This window comes from Trichomonas vaginalis, chromosome III (genome assembly GCF_026262505.1).
Source record: "Trichomonas vaginalis G3 chromosome III, whole genome shotgun sequence".
Taxonomy (NCBI): domain Eukaryota; phylum Parabasalia; order Trichomonadida; family Trichomonadidae; genus Trichomonas; species Trichomonas vaginalis.
The window spans coordinates 7,459,228-7,479,627 of NC_067205.1; the positions used below are offsets into that span (position 1 = coordinate 7,459,228).

A 20,400-nucleotide genomic window follows, 5' to 3' on the forward strand; every position below is an offset into this window, starting at 1 on the left:
AGTTCTCCTTCAAGAGCTGATGTAGTAATGTTCCAATATTATTGAGGTTTAACGTAGAACATTCATACTTTCCACCAAGTTTATAACATACCATCCATCTTTGTTGGGAGTTTATTTTAATCTTCTCTAAGAGTCTCATGAAAACCTTACCGAAATGTTTGTGTAAGTAGTCTCTGTTTGGTTCATCTAAAGCTTCGATGTTAAAGTCAATGAGTCTATTGCCTGACTTCACATTTCTCTTCCTATTCTCTTCATCTTTCTTTAACCATCTCTCACCTTCTTTTGGTTTGTCGTCAATGGAACGAATGACATCGTTAGCTTTGCGAACTTGTTCTATAGCACTTTTAAACATCTCTCTTCTCTGTTGTTTCAGTGTGTCGTCTCTTCTTCTTGTTTCACCAACGTTTGCATTTGTTATGTCAAACATTTCTCTTCTTACTTCATGAGGTACTGAACGTCTATGATATAAGTCAATAGCAACGTCATTTAAAGGAAATGCTCTTGCATGGACTTCGTCCTCGCCGCGTTGCGGCTTTATGAACTCATGAATTCTATCATAAGTTATTTCACCATTGTAGTCATTGAGGATGTCAGCGAGTGCTTTTTTGTTTGTTGCGTAATGTTTTGCAACATCTATGTTAGCTTCTGTAAGAAGTTGTTTTATTTCCGAGTGTTCTAACTTAGACAACTTCCGATACATCTTTAGTAGGAAATAAAAAAATATTTTTTGAAAAAATTAGATTAGATTTTTTAAGTTATTTTTCAAAATAATTTAATATTTTTATTTTAATGAAACACATGCAAGATTGCAAGTTCTTTTCATACAATGCTCTCGCTACTGCCATCAAGAATGAGTTCAATAGTGCTTCAAACGTCAATGTTATCTTTAACAAGAAGTTTGTGAAAGAATCTAAGTTTGGTCAGTATGTCAGACCATTAGCTATCGTCATTGACCGCAAACGTTATACTTCACAAGAGTTAGCAGTAGTTTTGAAACAAAAGGGTTTCTTCGTGAATGTCAAAGATACTCATTATACTGTCATAAAGAACTCTAACATTGACTTCTTCAGTATTGCTTTAAATCTTTCCGAACAGAAAGAATATAAGAAGGGTGAAACAAATGTGAAATATTATCCTTCATCTCTGAAGACAATAACGAACAAAGATGTCATACAAAAGTTCTTACCAAAAGTTGAAGAAGCTTCAATTGACATTGACGAAGGAAGTGAAATGGTTGAAGAAATTGACCCTGAAGCTATTTAAGCAAAAATATATTTTTTGGTTAGTCTTCCTCTTTGAAGTTGTCGAAATATTCTGTTATTTTTTCCTTCAGTAATGTTAAGTCTTCTTTGAATGTAAGTATTGTGCAACCTTTGATGTTATAGTGTGTTTGAGGAAGTGTGTCTTGAACTATTTGTTTCACATCTTCATTCGGTGTCATTGAAATCGGTAAGTTTTCACGATAGAACCAGTTTCTGTCAGATTTGTAAATCTTAGCGAGGTCATAAAAGCTCTTGTTGTTTCTTCTCACTAAATGCAACATAACCATATCTCTATCTTCTTCTTTCTCCAACTCTTTAGCGTAAATCATATACTTATAACTCTTTTCCTTTCCTTTTGGTACCGAACGTGGTATTCTTTTCTGTATGCTTTTGTCTTTGGATTCAATGACTTCATCTTTTGCTTGAAGTTTCTTTTCCATATCTTCACGTTCTGCTTTATATAGTTCATCTAACATCATGAAAATATAACAAGCATAACGAGGTGAAGCCCACATTGCTACAGCATTTACTAAAAGTCTATGAACATAATAACCTTTCAAACCAGGTGCCAAATTCTTGCGATTTTCGAATGGAATCTCTTCTCTCGGTTTTCCGAGGGAAGCAATCATATGAGGAAATTCTTCTAAAAGTTCTTTTGTCTGTTGGTTTTCAAACCAATGATATGCTTGCTTTGTAGAACGAAGAGCATTCATTATACTTTGCATTTGGTACATGTCATCTTTGACCGAACGAATGAGACGTAACTGTTTGTTATATTGTATGTATTCGTATTCTTCATTTATGGCTTCATGAACGATAGCAGTTGTTGTGTTCTCTGATATTGACATTACTGTCTTTATATTCCGGATAAAAAAATATTTTATAAAAAACTAACTTTATTTTCTGACTTTCACAAAAGACCAAAAATAAACGCTTTACATGTATTTTTCAGCAACTTCGTCAAATAATTTTATAGCTTTATCTATCTCATCTACTTCAAACGTTTCTTTACCTTTCATGGGAGCACCATACATTTTCTCAAACTTTTCAAGCAGTTCTGTTTCTGCAGCTCTCATATCATTAACGAACACAACCTTGACTCTATTGACTGTACTGTCATATCTTTGAGTTATATTATATGTTCTTCCTATCTTATATCTTTTTGTATTGAAGTCCTTCGGTTTCTGAACGATATAAAAGTAAGCCTTCACTGCAACGTTCTGAGTCGAATGAACCATAAGTTATGAAGTTATATCCAACAACTGGTCTAACCATAACAAAACTATTGGTATAAGACTTTTGTCTATAAGATATGCTCTTGTTCCATGAAATGCTACTGATATCATAAGCTCAGGATTTCTTGTCAAAATTTTCTGAGTTGAAGCATTTCTAACCCAGTCGTTTGTTTTCTTTCCAGATGGAGATATAATGTCTGACAAAGAATATTTGTTGTATTTCTTTGAGTATCTTACGTTTAAATCACCTATTCTAACCACTTTGGTGTCATTGTCTATCTTTCTAACTGTTTCAAACTCAATGTTTGACATTACTGTCTTTACATACAAAATAAAAATTTTTCTTAGAAAAAAATTAGCGTTATTTTTTTATCTTAATGAAAATTCATGATTTTTGTTGCTGAATTCAATAAAAATATATTTTAGGTGAAGAGGTGAGATTTCACCCGTTTTCTCACCTAATTTTTCACCCCAGTTATTTTATAAGCGTTTTACATGAATTGTACGATGTATATTTGAAATTCTAAACAGTTTTGTAGCTTCTATTTCTTCACGAAGGATATCAAAAGTTTTAACGATACCGAAAGTTTCTTTATACTTCTTCTTGACATCAGATAATAGGAAATCGTCAGCTGTTGGATAGTTTTTGTTCAGAAATGCTAACATGTCCATTTTATCTTCTGCTGGCTTTTCTGCTTCTTTCTTTAAGTCAGCATAGTCGTTTCTCATACGTTCTATCTCTTTGACGGAGTAGTTATATTTCCTCATTGCTGCTTTACATTTTGAACATTGCGGATTCATTTTTGCGTTATACATTGAAATTTGACCTGCTAGAACAACTAAGGCGTCAATGGTTTTCTTTAACTCAAAAGTTGTTGGTTTTATTTGTCCATTCCATATTTTACATCTTTTATCTTTATCTCTTATCTGCCATACACATTCAGCAACTAATGAAACAAAGTTGTCGTATGTCTTAAACTCCCAGATTTATATATGTCAGAGATGTTCTTATATACCATGTCGCAATCTTTGTCCATAACTTTATGGTTGCAATGATATCCTAGAAACTCATAGTTTACTTACGTATGAACTTCTTTATTTCTACTGAGTCAGTTGGTTTCACTTCTATTTCATCGAATTCATGAATAGTGAGCTTTTGTTGTTGGATTTCAGGCAATTTGGGTAAATGGTCAATAATGTCCTGCATGTCATAAAGATACTGTTCATTTGTTTCATCTTTCGCACTACAGTCTAAATTACTTGTTAAAAGTTCTTGCTTAATTCTTTGTATTTCTGTCTCAAAAGTATATGAAGAAGGAATGAAGCTTTTCATCTCTACTAACATAGATGTAGGATTCATGACTAAAGAGTTTGGTGCTGTAGTTGTTTGAATTGTTGTAGAACCTATTGTTGAAATCATATCTTTTATACAAGATAAAAAAATAAATAAAAATAAAACTAACTTTATTTTTTCTATCTTAAGGAAATTCATGAAAATTCACGAGAAAGCAAAAGCAATCTGAGCCGCTAAGCGGTGAAAAAGGAGGTGAAAAAGGAGGTGAAATCTCACCTCTTCACCTAAACATTATTTTTGTTCATTTATGTTAAAATATATGGTATCATTAATGATATCATGACTGTTCTCGTTCATGTCTGATTTACATCCAACGAAAAAGTTTAGAAGAATTTTCTTATTCTTTCTGGCATATTTTTGTCTTTCCAGTACTCCAGCTCTAATGGTCCCAGATGTGTTGGCTTCGACTCTCTCAAGTTCTTAGATGGTATAACATCTTCAACGCCTCCTTCATATCTTACTTTATAAGTGTCATCGTTTATGTTATAGCCAAGTATTTCAATAACCACTCCTCGCTTTGCTTCGTCAATGGTTTCAGCAAGTTTGCCATTACTACTTTCGACTAATTTGTGACGAGGGTAAAACGCAATAGAGTCGTCGGCAGCTTTTATAAGATATCCATTACCTTGCGTAGAGTCTACGATATAATAGTTTCTACTTAACCTTAAACGTTTCTTTGTCAACGGTTTGTCGTCAAGAACTACACGAACTTTTGTACCAGGAATGAGGGTAAATTGTGTTGAATTTCTGATATTTTGTGTTTGGCTTCGTTTCTTTTGTATATACTTTTCTTCTTGTTGTTGTGTCATTGAATTTGGTGTATGTCCTGTTGTAGAATGTGTTGAGGAATTATATACTTCGAGGAAATGTTTCATTGTTTCTTCGGTAAAGTCTCGCTCTTAGTTTAAATCTCTGAGCGTCCTTATGAAGCGGTTTATGATACCTAAAATATTATGGTTATGGTCTTCAGTAGTGTAGTGAGTTATGTTATGCTTAATGAGAAATTCTGTGATTTCGTTGCTGAGGTATGCACTGTCTTGGTCTGATGTTAAAGTACTTGGGCTATGTTCTGCTACAAACTTTTGTAAAACTCTTAACACTTCACGAGTTCCTTTATTTTTCATTGGATATGCATATGCTTTACGAGTGTTAACATTAATGAAGATGAGGAATGGTTTATGTCCTCCTTTTCTGCTTTGAATGAGAGTGTCAAATTGGTATGCGTCAGGAGTGTTGGAGTAAATTGGTAAAAAGTAGTCGTAAGGGTTTATTTTTGTTTGATGTACAACATTTTTGTCAAAGAACTTTTTCACTTCAGCTCTGTTAGTAAATCCCCAACTTTTTGCTGCTTCATTGAACTTCTTAAATGACCTCCATGGATGTTGTTCGAATACTTCTTTCAAGCTCATTTATGTAAAGTTAAAGATTTTATTCTAGGCTCAAGCGCGTTCATTGAACGCGGTACCATGCGAATACAGTCACAAATGGTGGCATATAATCTGCACCCGAGCCTGTTGGATTTGTTGTGAAAGTGTGTGAATGATTACCTGTGGTTCCACAGAAAATACCTGTGCTTGAATCTACTGGGTCACTTGAAATATCATATCTATTCATTCCCTGTCTATCCGAACCTGCTGCAAGATTTGTATAACCTCTTTTTGTTATTGAATGTGAATGATTACCTGTTGTGTTTGTAGTTCCTGTATGAGTGTGCGGTGGAAGGTTTGCTTCTTTAATTTTCTTCGAACCTCCTGTTTGCTTTGAATATCTAGCACAGTATAAGAATTTATCTACAATCTGCTTCCACGTACCAAAACCCAGAACTGTTTCTGGATTTGTTGAGTTCATTGACGTATAAATAGAACCAACAAGATATAATGTTTGAAGTATTTCTGTCTTTAATGTTTGAAGCTCTGTTTTGTCTGCTTTCTTATCTAACATTGTTGGTAGTTCATATGCTTCAAAGTTTCTGGCATGATCTTCGATATTCCTGCAACTGTTATCTAAATTGTTAAGAGTATCTTTTACGCTTGTACTTGGATTTTCTAATGGTGCACTTGAACCAAGGGTATAGTTCAATATTATGTCGTCTGCTCTAACAGTAGTGAAAGATTTATGTGTATGGTTCTTGTCAGCTTTATTATCATATAAATCTTGAGCAGTGAATTTAACATTATTTTCATCGTCCATGACATAAACATTTTTACAGCTAATTTCTTTCTTCGTTGTTATGTTTTCATTCGATGTTAAACCTTGTGGAAAGTTAGGAGGTTTATAATATAATGCATCCCCACCAGTTCCGCCAACCGTTCCTTCAATACTTTCTATAGCAACAGTTGAGAAGGAGTTATGTGTATGTTCTTTATCTGCTTTTTTATCTAACATTGCTGGTAGTTCATGTGTTTCAAAGTTTCTGACATGACCTTCAATGTTCATACATTTGTTATTTAAGGAGTTTAGTGTATCTTTTACGCTTGTACTTGGATTCTCTAAAGGTGCACTTGAACCAAGGGTATAGTTCAATATTATGTCGTCTGCTCTAACAGTAGTGAAGGATTTATGTGTATGGTTCTTGTCGGCTTTACTGTCTAATGTAGCTTGAAGTTCATTTATATCGGAGATGTTGTGTTTATGAGATTTCAAAACTTTGTTCATTGCTTCAAGTTCAACTTTGTCAGCTTTACTTTTAATAGCATCTTCAAACGTTATTTTTGCCTTAACTCTCAATGTAAATCTTGGTTCAACTAATACACCGTTAACAGAGAAAGTAGAGGCATAAATTTCATCGTTATAACTAAATGCTTCTGGTGCTTTACCCGTGTCATACTGTACAGTACAGCTTATGTCATAACCTTTAGCACGAATGTATTTATATCTTCTTTCATTGGGGTCTTCCGTCTTCACTTCATCACTTCGTGTTAAATATCCATGGTAGTCCGTTATAATTTGTTCGTCTGAAGTTATATAATGAACGTGGTTCTTGACTTTATCACTCAGAGCTAAAAGCTCATTTTTGTCTGCTTTTTCGGCTAATTTCTCATTAACATCATTCACTTCTAATTCAACTCTTCCGCCAGAACTCTTATTATCATTAATCTTTTTCATTAATTCGGTAATTACGTCATAAAGACTATATTCTGTTTTCGGTTTTGTAAATAATGAGTCAAAATTTCTTTTCATCATTACATCGCTGACATTAATGATATCACCAATTCCTTTTTCATTTATTCTCTTCATTAATTCTGCAATAATGACGAATATATAATCTGTTAATTTATTCTCTTCATCGAGGGTTATAGAATGTTTTGAAATTGAATCATTAACTCCTCTAAATAAATCAATAACTTCAGGATACACGTTTTTAATGTCTCGAATAACCCGACCAGTATCCTGTTGTTCATGTTCTTCGTTCCCGTCGTTACGTGGTTTTATATCTCTAACCATCATCAACGCAGCCATAACCGGAGGGTTTGTTGCTACTGTTCGAAAATCTGACCGTTATGTATGGTATATCTAAATAATTTCTTTGTGTTTGTTAAAACATTTGAAACAAGTCTTTTAAAACCATCTACAAAATTTCCTGTTTCACCTAATGTTCTTGCAGCATTTACAAGCTCACCCATTCCCGCTTTTGACCCCAAAAACGTCCATATTGCATTTATTTCACTCTGTATAGTTGTCCATTCAGCGAAAATAACACCCGCATTCGCTAAGCTGAAAATGAAATTCAGTGGATCGAACTTAATTCCACCTTCTTTTTCAATTTCAACGAACTCACTAACATGAGATTTTAAGTATTCTTTCGTTAAAATTGTTTTCCCCGATGTTATGTCATTAACGAAACTATCACCGTCAAAAGTTAACGAATTCAATTTCGTCGTTGATGCTTTTATTTCATACACCGCTTTATCGATAGTTTTTGGCTCACCTTCTTTAGAAGCATATGAAACATTAATGAATGAATTATATGTATTCGTGAATGAATTAAAATCAATGATTTTCATTAATGACGCCTTTAATGATTCATTTACTGTCGAATCCCTTAAAGTAATTAATGAACTGTCATTTATGAAAGGTACACTGCAAACCGTCGAGTTTGGATCAAATGCTGTAGTTGGTGCAGGAATATTAATGATATAAGTCATTAAATCATTAAGTGACGTAAATAATGTTGTCGTTTTTGATTTAATTTCTTTAGCATCTGTTATATATGGTAATTTTATTTCTGTAGTTTCTGAATTAAAGATATTCGCTAAAATGTTTTGTAAACTGTTTTGAACAGCTGTGTAAACCGTTGAATTCGGAACTCTTACGATTTCACCATCCTTAATAAAGGCATTGCACATGGTAGTGCTTGGGTCAAATCTTTCGGGATTATAATTCAACATATATTCTAACGCTTCATGAACAGACTTATATACTGTTGTGTCGTTCTTCATGACAACTTCACCCTTTATGAATGGCATAGTACATGGAGTTAAAATAGGGTCAAACTTTTCATAGTCCTTCCATGTTATGTATTTCTCGGTATTTCCATCAGATAACAATATATTTGTCAGTAAGTGTGAGAGAGTATTGACCAAAATATAAACGTTTAGCTCTGTCAGCTTCATACGCATATGCAGCTATACTCATATTTTAATGAGAATAAAATGTTGTTCTATTTGCAAAGTACAGACCCAAACGAATACGGGACAGTAAAGCTACAAACAAACTTAGGTCTACAGAATGAGGCGCTTGCATTCAGAATGGTTGACTTCAATACTATCGCTTCATTCGTTATAACTGATGAAACAGATTTCATGGAGCTTGAAATAGATGGAAAGAAGCACGAAATAAGATTTCACAATAATGTAGAATATAAGATGGAAACATTAGCTGGAGTGTTAAATGCTCTCATAAATACTACAATAAACAAGGATAACGAAGAAAACTTAATGAATGTTAAACTTATTGCAGGAGTTTTGAAGTTCAGTTATGCGAAGGAGTTTAAGATAAAGAATGAGTCATAGAGTACAACTTCTTTTGGGTGCATACCATATGACATTTCCTTTGAAAAGTGTTGACAAAACGATTGAGATGAAATCTGTTCCATACGTATGTTATGGTAATTGTTTGTACATTGAGTCAAAAATAGCTAATGTCACAGGTATTTCAGGAGTTAATAGTAAAGGTTCAGTAGAATATAAATCCTTCTGTTATGCAGTCAATTCAATGTTCATTCCAAACGTTCCTGTCATAGCAACTCATTTAGGTAAATGGGTTCGCATTAGTCCTCATAATTTGAAAGACATGCAATTCAGACTTGTTGACTTTCAAGGAGAGCCTGTAGAACTGAAGGCACCAGTGCGAATGACTGTTGAAGTTGACTTTTTAGAAAATATTAAATGCAACAGCTTACAAGAGAACTCAGAGCTAAAAATATAAAGTATGAATGTTATGTATTAGGTCATGAACTTTGGTTGTTGCTGTTTGATGAAACAAATGAGTTAGTTATGTCAGTCAAGAGAACAGAAAAATATTGTGTTAGTGAAAACTGCACCAAGTCAATAAGATTAGGTTTGCATTATGAAGATGAGTTCGATACTGTTGAAGAAGTTTTGGATAGATATTACAAATTGCTAACTTGAAATTTTTTGACTGACGGCGCAAAGCGCCAAGATGGGCTCAAAGAGCCCTCCTGACTGCTTTAATTTACTAAAACATATTTCAAACAAAGCTTATATCAGTAGATAGTTTTGTATACTCGTTCGAATATTTATACTTAAACTCAACTCCTGTAGTTCCTGGTGTTTCAATGATGCGGATGTTACCTATTTTCATGAATAGTGGAGTTTGACCACAGCATTCGATTTCAGGGTCGAGATAGTCAATGACACATTGTTTCCCTGTTATTCGTGAGATAACATTTTCAAGGTCCTCCTTTGTTAGAATTATTTGGTTCTTACTTATAAGATTTGTCAAAAGCTTCTTATCGTCTTTGAGTAAAATTGTTTGGTATAACTGAAGAAGGTAATGGTCTACGTTATCTGAAGGATTTGTTTGAACATTTGTGTAAGGGTTGTCGTTGGCTTCTCTTGAAAGAATTTGGTCCAGTGGTGGATACTCTAACTTAACATCTGATGTAGCGTTAGCGTTTTGAAGCTGAGTTTAAATTCACCGACTTAAGATCTGGTTCTTTTTCTTTCAAACACTCTGAACTATAGTTCTTTATGACAATATTGTTTGTCGTTCGTGAGTCAACATTTGATGTTGGTTCAATTGGAACATTAACGGCACCAGCTAAGATGGATTTGCTTCTCATTTCATATAGAATAAAAACCTTTTATATGTATGAAATGAACAATATACTCGACAAGGGTTTGAATGTAAAGCTAACGAATGAAAATATTGTTGAATTCACTGAGACAGGAGCTGTGTATAAAGATGTAGAACTACTGAACAAAAGAGCTAAGGGAAGAAGCAGGAATATGAACAAAGGGTGGAAGCCTATAAAAATTTATGTCAATGATGGCTCAGGAGGTTCAAACATAAAGTATGCAGAAAGTTATAGAGTTTATGCTCTCAAAGGTGAAAAGCCTTCATTTAAGAACAGCTATTCTAACGCATATCCTCAAAAGCTAACGGATGGGGAAGTGGATGATATGAATGACAGCAAAAATATTAACAGAAATGGCGACAGAGATGCATGGAATTTGTTTACCATCAGTCAATTGAAGGTTAAACTTTAAAACAATGTTGGTCGTTCCCATGGAATATTTTTGACTTTAATGGTATTAGTCATGATATGAATCTCAAGGTATGAACGAGGAGAGATGAGAGACTTATATGCTTCCCAAATTTCTTCAAAAGGTAATGTTATACCTGACTGTTTCCAAATGAGTTCAATATCATAACGTGAGAAACCTTGAAAGATAACGAAGTCAGTTATGAGACGTTTTATGTTTAAAGCAAGAAAACGCCATGTTTGCATAAGTATTGCTACAGTTAAATGGTAATGTCTGACTTTAGTTATGATGTTAGCTAATGGTGAGTCTGGTTTTGACACTAAACCTTTTCCGGCGAAGTCGTCACAAACGAGCAGAGTGTTTGAAGGATACTTTTTGAAGGGGTATTTTGAAAGTTTTGATAGAATGTAGTTTGTAAGTCGTTTCATATCGTAAACTCCTGAGTACTGACGTAAGTGGTGTTTGTCAATAATTCTTTCCATCTCCTCAGAAGTCTTTTGCATTCCTGACTGTATGAACTCTACGATGGCATAATATTTCCTCTTACGTCGAATGTAACGTTGAAGAAATTCAATGAGTTCACTGTCTGGAACTTTAACGACAGAGGCTTGAACTTTTGACATAAATGTTTTCGCTGTTGAGTCCATAGAGTCTGAAGTTGCTGATATAATGATTTGGTCATAGTAAGAGTCGTTTCCTAAACGCTCTGTTATGAGTATATGACGAATGAGGTTAAATGTCTTACCTGAACCCATCTTTCCACAATAGAAATACACACCATTTGAACAGAATTCATAATCTTTGCTGAAAGGAAGAATAAGAGAAGAGTTAAGTTTGTCTGTAGTTTCATTCATGTCTTCATCTACATCATGTATTAAATGCTTCATTTTATCTCCATTAAAAATGCAAGTCAGAAATATTCAGAACATAGCACCGAGTCTAACTGACAAGAGTATAAAGATATACTATGAACACGTTATGATGAAACCAACCAAAATTCAAGAAAGTCAGTATACTTATGAATATCCAAGACACTGGGTAGAGTATGTAGGAGGTGAGAAAGCTATTGAAATCAGACAGGTTCGAAGTATTCCAGCAGGAAGAACAATATTATTGAAGAACTTTAATGTTAGTAGTAGATATAATGATGAAACAAAGAAGCAAGATAGTTTCCCTGTTGCTGTGTATGTGAACCTAGACACAGGAGATGACATGAAAGTTTTTAACACAAAGCTTCAAACGGTAGTGAGAGAACAACTGACTGCGGAAGGGCATCCATTACCTTCAGAAGTTACCATAGCATATAATTTTGAAACAAATGCAATAGATTTTAAAGTCATCTCTGCAAAGAAGTCAGGTTTTACATTTAATGAAGCAGATGTATATTCGAATGAAAACTTCAAAGCTATTGCATGGTTAGATAATGACGATTGCTTTAAGAAAATATTTAAATACAGTGACTCAACGATGTCAATAGATGACCTTCGTGGAATGTTACCATCGACGTTTACAGTAGAAGGTTCAGCAGGATTGCTTACAAGATTGTCAATTGGTGGTATTTGGTCTCGTGAGAACATTGTTATAAAATCCAGTATAAGTGAATTTGCTGAAGAATCTATATTATGTCTTTCAAACTATATGTATTCGCCGCCAAAGCATTATAGTATAACAAACTTTGTCAGTAAGTTTAACATAAGACTTGTCGAACCTTCTTCAATGAAAGATGTTGTGCTACCTAAAGATGGAAAGGATGGACTCATTATTGAGATGATTTTAATAGCATATTAAATGAGCTTGTTCTTGAAGGTCATTCATGATGAAATAACTGTTGTAGAAGATGTTAGCAATTGTTCAGACATTTTGAAGCGTATAGATGATATAAGAAATAAGTTAGATAGACCGCAAAGCGGTGAGGGCGAAGCCCGTGAGAACGTTATGTTTCATTGACTTTCTCCAGTAACGAGAACTTTTATGAGATAATATTGAAGAGAGATGATTTTAATATGGTGTAAATGGTAGCTTGGGCAGCTTTAGGCGCAATGGGAACAAAAGCATTAGCATTTGGAGCAAAAGCACTTGGAGCTTATGACGCAGTAAATAAAATGAGTGGAGGAAGGGTTTCGAAGACATTAGATGCAAATAAAGGGAAGATTGGAGGCTGGGTTGCAAAGAAGTTAAGATTAAATAAAATAGGGCTCATAAATAAAGCATCCAATTTGGTTGCGACTGAGTCAGAAAATGCTTTAGGAAAGGACGATGAGTTTGCAAAACACGCAAAAGACTTTAATGACCAGATGAAAGGTGAAACAATGCATTTAAATAGAGTCGATGGAACTAAAGAAAATGTTTCTTCTCCACCAGTAGTTCTTCCGTATGGTCCCTATGGAATGTATGGAAACCCTTACGAAAGACCATTTGACCCATTGACTGGTGGAAGTAACTGGTATCATTACGGCCGAAGAAGAAAGACAGTCAAGTTGGAGACAGACGTGAAGAAAGCAACTAAAAAGAAACCAAGGAAGAGAGTTATAAAGCAATGAATTCAACAGGGTGAAAAAGAGGTGAAAAAACAGGGTGAAAAAACAGGTGAATTCAACAGGGTGAAAAAACAGGTGAAAAAAGAGGTGAGATCTCACCACTTCACCTAAATTTATTTTTGTGCTATGTTTTCATACGTGTGGGAGTGGTGATATCATTAATTTTTTATTTTATTTTTATTTTATTTTTATTTTATTTTTATATAAATGACGAAAACTATTGAGATAACAAACTACAACGGTCATGAGTTCAAGAATTTGTTCTTCGTTCCTCGTGAAAATACATTCTATCAGATACGAGGGAGAAAGGGTAAAGTTAGTTTGAGCGTTTATGACTACAAGCATAATGGAAAGTTTATACAAGCATACGATACAAACGGTAAGCGTGTTTCATTAGCTTTGTCAAAACTTACAGGTATAAACTATGACAGTGATTTTGACCTATATGAAGAAGAAAGTGAGTCAGAAGATTATGAGCTGTTATATGAAGCACAGCAATGGGAGGAGTTGCAATACTTTTGTAAGTGAGAACGTTTATTTTTTTACATTAGTGAAGTCGTTTGTGAAAACATTAGTGAGGTGAAGTGGTTGGTGAAAACGTTAGTGAGGTGAAGTGGTTGGTGGCTTTGTAAATATTTAAGGTTAAGTTAGTGTTGTTGTTTGTGTTGTAAAATATACGTTAACGGTTTCGTAAAGTGTCAAATTCACATATAATGGGTAAGGTGGAACGCAGTGCCGCCGTACCCATGATATGTATACTAACTGCAATGGGTTTAATAATCTTTTTATGAACCCAACCCACAGCTTTCTTAATTCCATCCCATAATTTTTTAAAGAATCCTGCCGCCATTTCTGATTTAATATTAATTAAAAAAATATATTTCATCACTTATATTCTAATTTTTATTTAATGATAAATGAAACCGATTTTAAAAATAAATGAAACAGAGGAGGAAGAAATAAATGAAGGTGAAAATGTTCAACAAAAAATAAACGTTGTTAAACCAATTACTGAAATAAAAATTTTTTCATCTGTTGAAGAATTTAATGACTATTATGCTAATAATAAAAAATTATTTGAAGAATTGACAACATGTAAATTGAATAAAATGTTTAAAGTTGATGGATTCAAAATTTCAAAAATAAAGGGGGTGGTTAGTTTGAAATCTATTCCTCAATCAAGAATCACCTCATTAATGAAAATTGATGATTTAACAAAAAGAATAGAAGAGATTGAAGAAAGAATGAATCAAATAATTGATTTCATAAATTCAAATAATCATTAGTTTCTTAAATAATATATCCTTTATTTCCTCGTTTGTGAATCCTAATGTTTTCACGTCGTTAGTTTTGACGCTCATTTCATACAAAATAAAAAAATAAAATAATAAACATAACTAAGTTTTAATTTTTCGTAAGACATGAATTTTTAAAGTTTATTTTTTAAAAATTTTTTTATTTTTTATTTCATTATGGTGGTGAATCTTTTATTCATGAAAATAATTATTTCTAAAAAAAAAGGTAGTGGGGCTTCCAGGCGCGTTGCGCCCTCTAGCCCTGAAGATGTTTAGTATAAATGAAGTTTTTTATTCGGAGGGCTTCCAGGCGCGTTGCGCCCTCTAGCCCATAAGAAATTTTTCCCAAGACCCAAGAGGAGGACCGAACCCCAGCCGACCAGCCATTGACTTTTTTGTAGAGCACTCAAAATAGTATAACTTTGTCCGGACAAGTAAGGGTCTATCGTCGCTACAGGAAAAGTTACAGGCGTTCCAAGGAAGTATACTTTGAGAAGCCTTTCCCCCTTATAGAATGAGATAGGACGGTTATTTTACAAAACTGACAACACTTTGACCGAGCAGTTTTTTGAGCTGAACAAAAAGTGTCATATAAACATCTGTCAAAAACCGCTTTTTAACTTCACTTAAAATGCCACGTAAGCTACGTAAGAATATACGTAAGAGGAAGCGAGCATTGAAACATCCAATAGTAAAACTGACACCACAACAACAGTTGCAACAACAAATGATGAATGACCCCACTATGTTGCAACAAATGTCAAGCAACCCTATGCTTTTAAACCGAGTTATTGGTGCACAGAGTGGAGGTTTAAGAGCGGCACTTTTAGCGAAAATGGCAGGCTATGGTGGAGCTGCAGACGGAACAGCATATAACCCTCAAAGTCAAATGAATTTGAGTTCACTCAAAAATCAAATAGCAGATGTCAAAAAGTCAAACATAGACATACAGAAACAAATAAGTGAAAACGAAAAGAAACTAGAATATGACAGACACACAAAGAAACTCAATGAGTTAAACGTAGAGAAAAAGAAGAAAGAAGAACAACTGAAAGAACTAAGTACAGAGGAATATGCGAAAAAAGTGTCAGAAAAAGCAGCAGAAGTAGCAAAAATGGAACAAGATGTTATAAATTTGAAAAACCATACTACTCAATATAAAGTACTGAAAGATGAAGAGATAAAAAAAAAGCCCTGAAGACATATATGGATAGCGATGAGTATAAAAAAGAAGTTGAAGCAAATGTAAAGGCAGAAAAACTTTTACAGTTGCAAAACCAAACCGTACAGTATGAAAACTTAGCACAAGAAAGTAAAAATAACGACGCAGCCATGCAAAAGGCAATGAAAAGCGCAGAATATATAAAAGCTAATAATGACTGGTTAGATGCCCAAGCCAACGCTAAAGCAGCCCAGCTTATAGGGTCAATAAGGACAAAAATACAAGCGGATGAAGACAGTTCAAATGAAGCTTTAACAAATGCTGACTTTAAGAACGCCTTCGAAGCTCTTCATAGTAAGGTGAAACTAGTGAACGACTTCTCATCTGGAAAGAAACTGAAGTCTGAAGGTTTCGACAAAGAGTTAAGAGAAGTAGCACAAAATATGACGAAAATAACAGATACAGCAACGAGACAGGCAGTTCAAAGTGCCTATGACGCCGTTAGAGCAACTGTTGTGAAAAGTCAAGAAAAAGAGTTACAACAGACCAAAACAGACCTAGTAAATGCTTTCTTAAAAACGAAAAGTCAGGTAGGACATTATGCTGCAGATGGAATATATGTGCCAGCTGGTGGAACTTATATACCACCAAACCCTCCAAGAGAAGCACCTGCACCAGGACTACCTAAAACATTTACATCGTCACATGGACACAGACACAGGCATGCACCAAAACCAACACAACAACCAACAGTTCAAAATCCAGCACAACAACAACAACAACCAACACAACAACCAACAGTTCAAAATCCAGCACAACAACAACAACCAGCACAACAACCACCTCCACAACCAGCACAGCAACCAACAGTTCAAAACCCTGCACAACAACAACCACAAACAGAGCAAGGACATAAAAGAAGTAGAGAACAAGGAAACCAAGAATTCTTAAAAATGCTTAAGGAAGATTATGGTTACCCAGATACTCTTGACTTTAGTGACAGATATAAAGAAGCTATTAGAAAGTTCAAGGAAGGAAATACTGACCCGAACCTATTTAGCTTTATGGCTCAGCACCAAATGGGATATAATTTCAAACCTGGAAAATACAAGCTCGCTAAGGGATATGATTTAATAGCATATCATCCAAATGACATGGATGAATTTACTCCGAAATATTTGGTGTCAGAGCTAAATGATAATTCAACTCTCTTCATGAAACGCGTAAAAAATAGAGACGGAACGAAAGAAGAAAGGTTTATGAGTCCGGATGACTTAGATAGGGAACTTGTTGAAAACGGTCTCGGAATATATGATATGCCAGCAGATGAGGTACAAGAAACTCCACAGGAAGAAGTTCAGATACAACCAGACATGGATGAAATAGTTCAGCAACAAAAGCTAGAAGAGCCTGAAGGAAACGAACAAGTCCCTCCTTTGGAAACTAACTTCACAGAACTAGATGAAGATTTGGAACAGCCGAAAAATCTTGACCCTCAACAAGAGTATGAGGTGAATATGGAATCTTTCCAAGAGTCTAAGAAAAATTCAGCTGACATAGTAGAAGAATATCGAAAAATGTTTGCCGACATACAAAAGACTCCAACATCAGATGAAAATATTCAGCATAGAATGGAAGTACTGAAAGAAAATGTACGCAAATACAACAATCCTTTTTACTTACGACCATATAACGTTCAATCTTTGGCTGAACTCGGTGAAAATAAAAGGTTAAATTTCAACAAAACATATAGAAATGAAACATTGTTTAAAGTTCATTCAGAACCTAACCAATATGGAAACAAACCTACTTTTGTTTCTGCAGACTATGGAACTACAATGAGATGGGGTCATAAAGCTAATCCGGATAGGTGGTTCATAAACTTACAACCACAATTCCAAGAAGTTGTAGACGCAATGGAATGAATGGTGAACCAGATAAGCTGGTATTTTCAGCGCGGCTTTAATGCCATTGAAAGATATGAAAGATGCAGATATTTTGGACCAGTATGAAATGAACATGGCTGATGGAAATATAACACCTGACGTTCTAAACATTTATCTCAAAGAACTACACAGAACCATAAAGATGGTATATTTGGTGAAGAGTTTAGAAAGAAAGTTAGGGAGAGAGAAGGAAGAGAACCTATTGTACATGACTTGCAAACGAAAGTTTACAAAATGTCATAAAAACTTACTTTGCAGACAATGAACCGAGAAGGGATGAATATTTAAGAAAACTCAAATGGACAGTACCAAATGAAATGTTAGTATTGAAAAACATGTTCCTTGACAAAATAAAACCAACTACAGAAATAAATGACGCAAGACTGAAACATTGGGTAGAAGCTTTCCCATTCACAAAGGATATTATTGGTAACATGGAAAGAAAACCAGAATGGCTACAAAAACATATATTTGGAAACGAGCTTATTCCATATGGACAAGCTCTGTTTGAAGAGCTTGAACCGGAAACTCAGGAAAGAGTCATGCAAACAATACGCGAAGACTCAAATACAAACTATGACAAAATCTTTCTAGGATATAGGTTACCTGAGATGGGCGACCAGAGCCCAAAGGCAAAAAGGACATGGGAAATTTACAACATACTAGGTGAACATGAGGCAAAGATGCAACAACTTGAAGCAGAGGGCAAGTTACCAAAAGCGACACCAAAGAAGAAGAGTAGAACAAAGTGAAAGTAGTGAAGAAGTAACTTCATCTAGTGAAAGTAGGGCAATGAAGGAAAAAAAGAGTTAAAAAACTCAGTCAGGAAGAAAGTAAAGCTTGGTACGAGTGGGTTCTATTATGACACATAAATCCAACTATTCTATATTTTTACCCATATGAAATGTACGCCGCTCAGAATATAACGCCAACAGTTTTGGATGCCATGAACGGAAATGTTTCCGAATGGTATAACGAATGCGACAATGTCATTAGAAGGTCAGAAATAGTCCTGAACTTACGAATATACAACTGCTGTTTCTTATGGAAACGTAGGTGAGTTTGGAGAAGGTTCTTCAACAACAGTAGATATTGCTTGCGACAGGTTTCATATTATTTCTATTGACAACTCTTTCTTATACGTGGAACAAGACATTGAAATAAAACCTTCTGCCAAGTTGTCTGACAAGAAAGGTTGCAATGGAATTTTCTATGTCGGATACCAATATGCTCCAGAAGTTTTCATGGATATAAGATATATTTCTAACTCTGACTTAGTTCAAACAGTAACATGGGCAAACTATGAATGGTTCGCTTTGAGAAACTCAGTACAACCACAAGCTAGAGAACAAACAGACCAGTATGCAAATATTGAAAAAATAAGAAGACTTGACCCTAACGTTCCAGGAGTTTATGTTAACCTTTCTGGTTCAGATGGAACTGCTGCCACTAAAGTAAAACTGAAACTTAAGTTCCTTTGTCATCTTTCCTCATCTTCAGGTTTTTAAGATACTTGCCAAACTGGGCAGGAAAAATTTCTATCGAACTTACTCCAAGCAAAAATAACTTAGTCATTGCACCAACACAAGACCCATTCACTCTTACAGACTAAAGGGAACAAATCAAACGTCATTCGCCGAATTTTGCAAAGACAAAGTTGACTTAGACTTTGGTTTCTCAAACTTCAACAATGAAGTAAACTATTATTTCAATGCTGCTGGAACTGCTTGGGACCCGGTTAAGTTCACATGCGAAAAAGTTTGAATGCAAGAGAATAGAAAGCAGACTTGCAGTCTATATGTTGGACCCAGATATTTCAAATGCTTTAGCTGCCAAATATATTGCAGTTCCACTTTATGTTCCCTATACACCAAATATCTGTCAAAAGACTTTGCAGGTGAAGTTGGAAACCAAAGTGCTGACCCAGGTGCAAGAACAGATATTGCCTTAACAACTGCAATGAAACATGCAGATACTATGTTGTACTGTTCAGACGAACTATAAATGACTATTCTTGTTTCTACAACCCTGGTATTAAATATCATATAAACATAGATGACAAATATTATCCAAGAGAAGAATATTCTACAGTTGAAGATATGAGGTCATACAACTTGACATTAGATGCTATGAACTTTAACAACAACTTCACAACAACCATTAACCCTGAAATGCAAAATTCTATTATGCCATATGTGAAAGTATGGACTCATACAGGAGGTCAAAAAATTCAATATACAAACGGAGACCGTTCAAACTTTTGGCTTGGCATTCCATTTGCTGACTCAGAAGACTTTATGGGTGGTATTTCAACTATTGGTACAGTTCAAATACAATATACTGGTGACAGAGACGGTCCAGATGAATTGAGAGCAAAGAAGTTTACCAAACCAATAGCACTTTTCACGGAAGATGCTCTTTTGAAGATTCGTTCGATGAAACCTGCTGGGGCTCCTCAGATTGGCATAACGACAGCTTCCATCGAGCAGATTTTGGCAGCAGGTCAGTAAGTTGTTCTTGAACTGACTTCTCACCATCGTAAATAGTTATGACACCTGTTTTGACATAATATTGTATTATAAACTTTCCTTTAGTAATATCGGTCAGTTTTGAAGTTATATTTTTGTCTGCTTCAAGAACTTTCACCATTTCAGTTATACCAACTTTCTTTGCTTTATGAAAATATTTAGGTTCAGCAAAGACTGCTATTCTATAACATTTTCCATTGTTTGTGTAAAGAACTATTCTGTCAATGTATTTGTATTGTTTGTGAGTATAAACTTTGTTTTGCTTCAATTCAAAGAGATATCCGAATACGTCCATCTTTTTATTCTAAGTAAAATGTCATTTCCGAAAAATAGAAGCGTAAGTGTTTCAAAAG

At 34.6% G+C, this 20,400-nt stretch overlaps 10 protein-coding genes and 4 pseudogenes across 14 annotated transcripts, besides 2 other annotated features; 6 read left to right on the forward strand and 8 right to left on the reverse strand.

Moving 5' to 3' along the window:
* Positions 1-13,880: part of a mobile genetic element that runs on past the window's edge.
* Positions 124-700, reverse strand: TVAGG3_0658820 (organellar and viral DNA polymerase type B; the record flags this gene model as incomplete). The annotated part of the gene is made up of 1 exon (XM_051241939.1): positions 124-700. A coding segment is annotated over one exon (577 nt), but the record flags the coding sequence as incomplete, so codon positions are not given.
* Positions 1,318-2,110, reverse strand: TVAGG3_0658830 (KilA, N-terminal/APSES-type HTH, DNA-binding family; the record flags this gene model as incomplete). The annotated part of the gene is made up of 1 exon (XM_051241940.1): positions 1,318-2,110. A coding segment is annotated over one exon (793 nt), but the record flags the coding sequence as incomplete, so codon positions are not given.
* TVAGG3_0658840 lies at positions 2,978-3,704 on the reverse strand (annotated as a pseudogene). Its single transcript has one exon. A coding segment is annotated over exon 1 (727 nt).
* On the reverse strand, positions 4,175-4,726 carry TVAGG3_0658850 (integrase core domain containing protein family; the record flags this gene model as incomplete). The annotated part of the gene is made up of 1 exon (XM_051241941.1): positions 4,175-4,726. The coding sequence occupies one exon, from the start codon at positions 4,724-4,726 to the stop codon at positions 4,175-4,177; it is 552 nt and encodes a 183-aa protein (XP_051088528.1).
* TVAGG3_0658860 (keratin-associated protein family) lies at positions 5,483-6,287 on the reverse strand (the record flags this gene model as incomplete). Its single annotated transcript, XM_051241942.1, has 1 exon — positions 5,483-6,287. A coding segment is annotated over one exon (805 nt), but the record flags the coding sequence as incomplete, so codon positions are not given.
* TVAGG3_0658870 (keratin-associated protein family) lies at positions 6,411-7,310 on the reverse strand (the record flags this gene model as incomplete). The annotated part of the gene is made up of 1 exon (XM_051241943.1): positions 6,411-7,310. A coding segment is annotated over one exon (900 nt), but the record flags the coding sequence as incomplete, so codon positions are not given.
* Positions 7,754-8,486, reverse strand: TVAGG3_0658880 (annotated as a pseudogene). The gene has a single exon. A coding segment is annotated over exon 1 (733 nt).
* On the forward strand, positions 8,504-9,278 carry TVAGG3_0658890 (annotated as a pseudogene). Its single transcript has one exon. A coding segment is annotated over exon 1 (775 nt).
* TVAGG3_0658900 (uncharacterized protein) lies at positions 11,558-12,157 on the forward strand (the record flags this gene model as incomplete). Its single annotated transcript, XM_051241944.1, has 1 exon — positions 11,558-12,157. A coding segment is annotated over one exon (600 nt), but the record flags the coding sequence as incomplete, so codon positions are not given.
* Positions 12,682-13,119, forward strand: TVAGG3_0658910 (protein of unknown function, DUF4107 family; the record flags this gene model as incomplete). Its single annotated transcript, XM_051241945.1, has 1 exon — positions 12,682-13,119. The coding sequence occupies one exon, from the start codon at positions 12,682-12,684 to the stop codon at positions 13,117-13,119; it is 438 nt and encodes a 145-aa protein (XP_051088532.1).
* TVAGG3_0658920 (uncharacterized protein) lies at positions 13,324-13,644 on the forward strand (the record flags this gene model as incomplete). The annotated part of the gene is made up of 1 exon (XM_051241946.1): positions 13,324-13,644. One exon carries the CDS (start codon positions 13,324-13,326, stop codon positions 13,642-13,644), a length of 321 nt encoding a protein of 106 aa, XP_051088533.1.
* A 1,162-nt stretch (positions 13,881-15,042) lies between the features above and the next one.
* Positions 15,043-15,625, forward strand: TVAGG3_0658930 (annotated as a pseudogene). Its single transcript has one exon. A coding segment is annotated over exon 1 (583 nt).
* A 653-nt stretch (positions 15,626-16,278) lies between these two features.
* Positions 16,279-16,524, forward strand: TVAGG3_0658940 (protein of unknown function, DUF4106 family; the record flags this gene model as incomplete). Its single annotated transcript, XM_051241947.1, has 1 exon — positions 16,279-16,524. The coding sequence occupies one exon, from the start codon at positions 16,279-16,281 to the stop codon at positions 16,522-16,524; it is 246 nt and encodes an 81-aa protein (XP_051088534.1).
* Positions 16,525-17,354: 830 nt separating this feature from the next.
* Positions 17,355-20,400: part of a mobile genetic element that runs on past the window's edge.
* TVAGG3_0658960 (uncharacterized protein) lies at positions 19,923-20,342 on the reverse strand (the record flags this gene model as incomplete). Its single annotated transcript, XM_051241948.1, has 1 exon — positions 19,923-20,342. The coding sequence occupies one exon, from the start codon at positions 20,340-20,342 to the stop codon at positions 19,923-19,925; it is 420 nt and encodes a 139-aa protein (XP_051088535.1).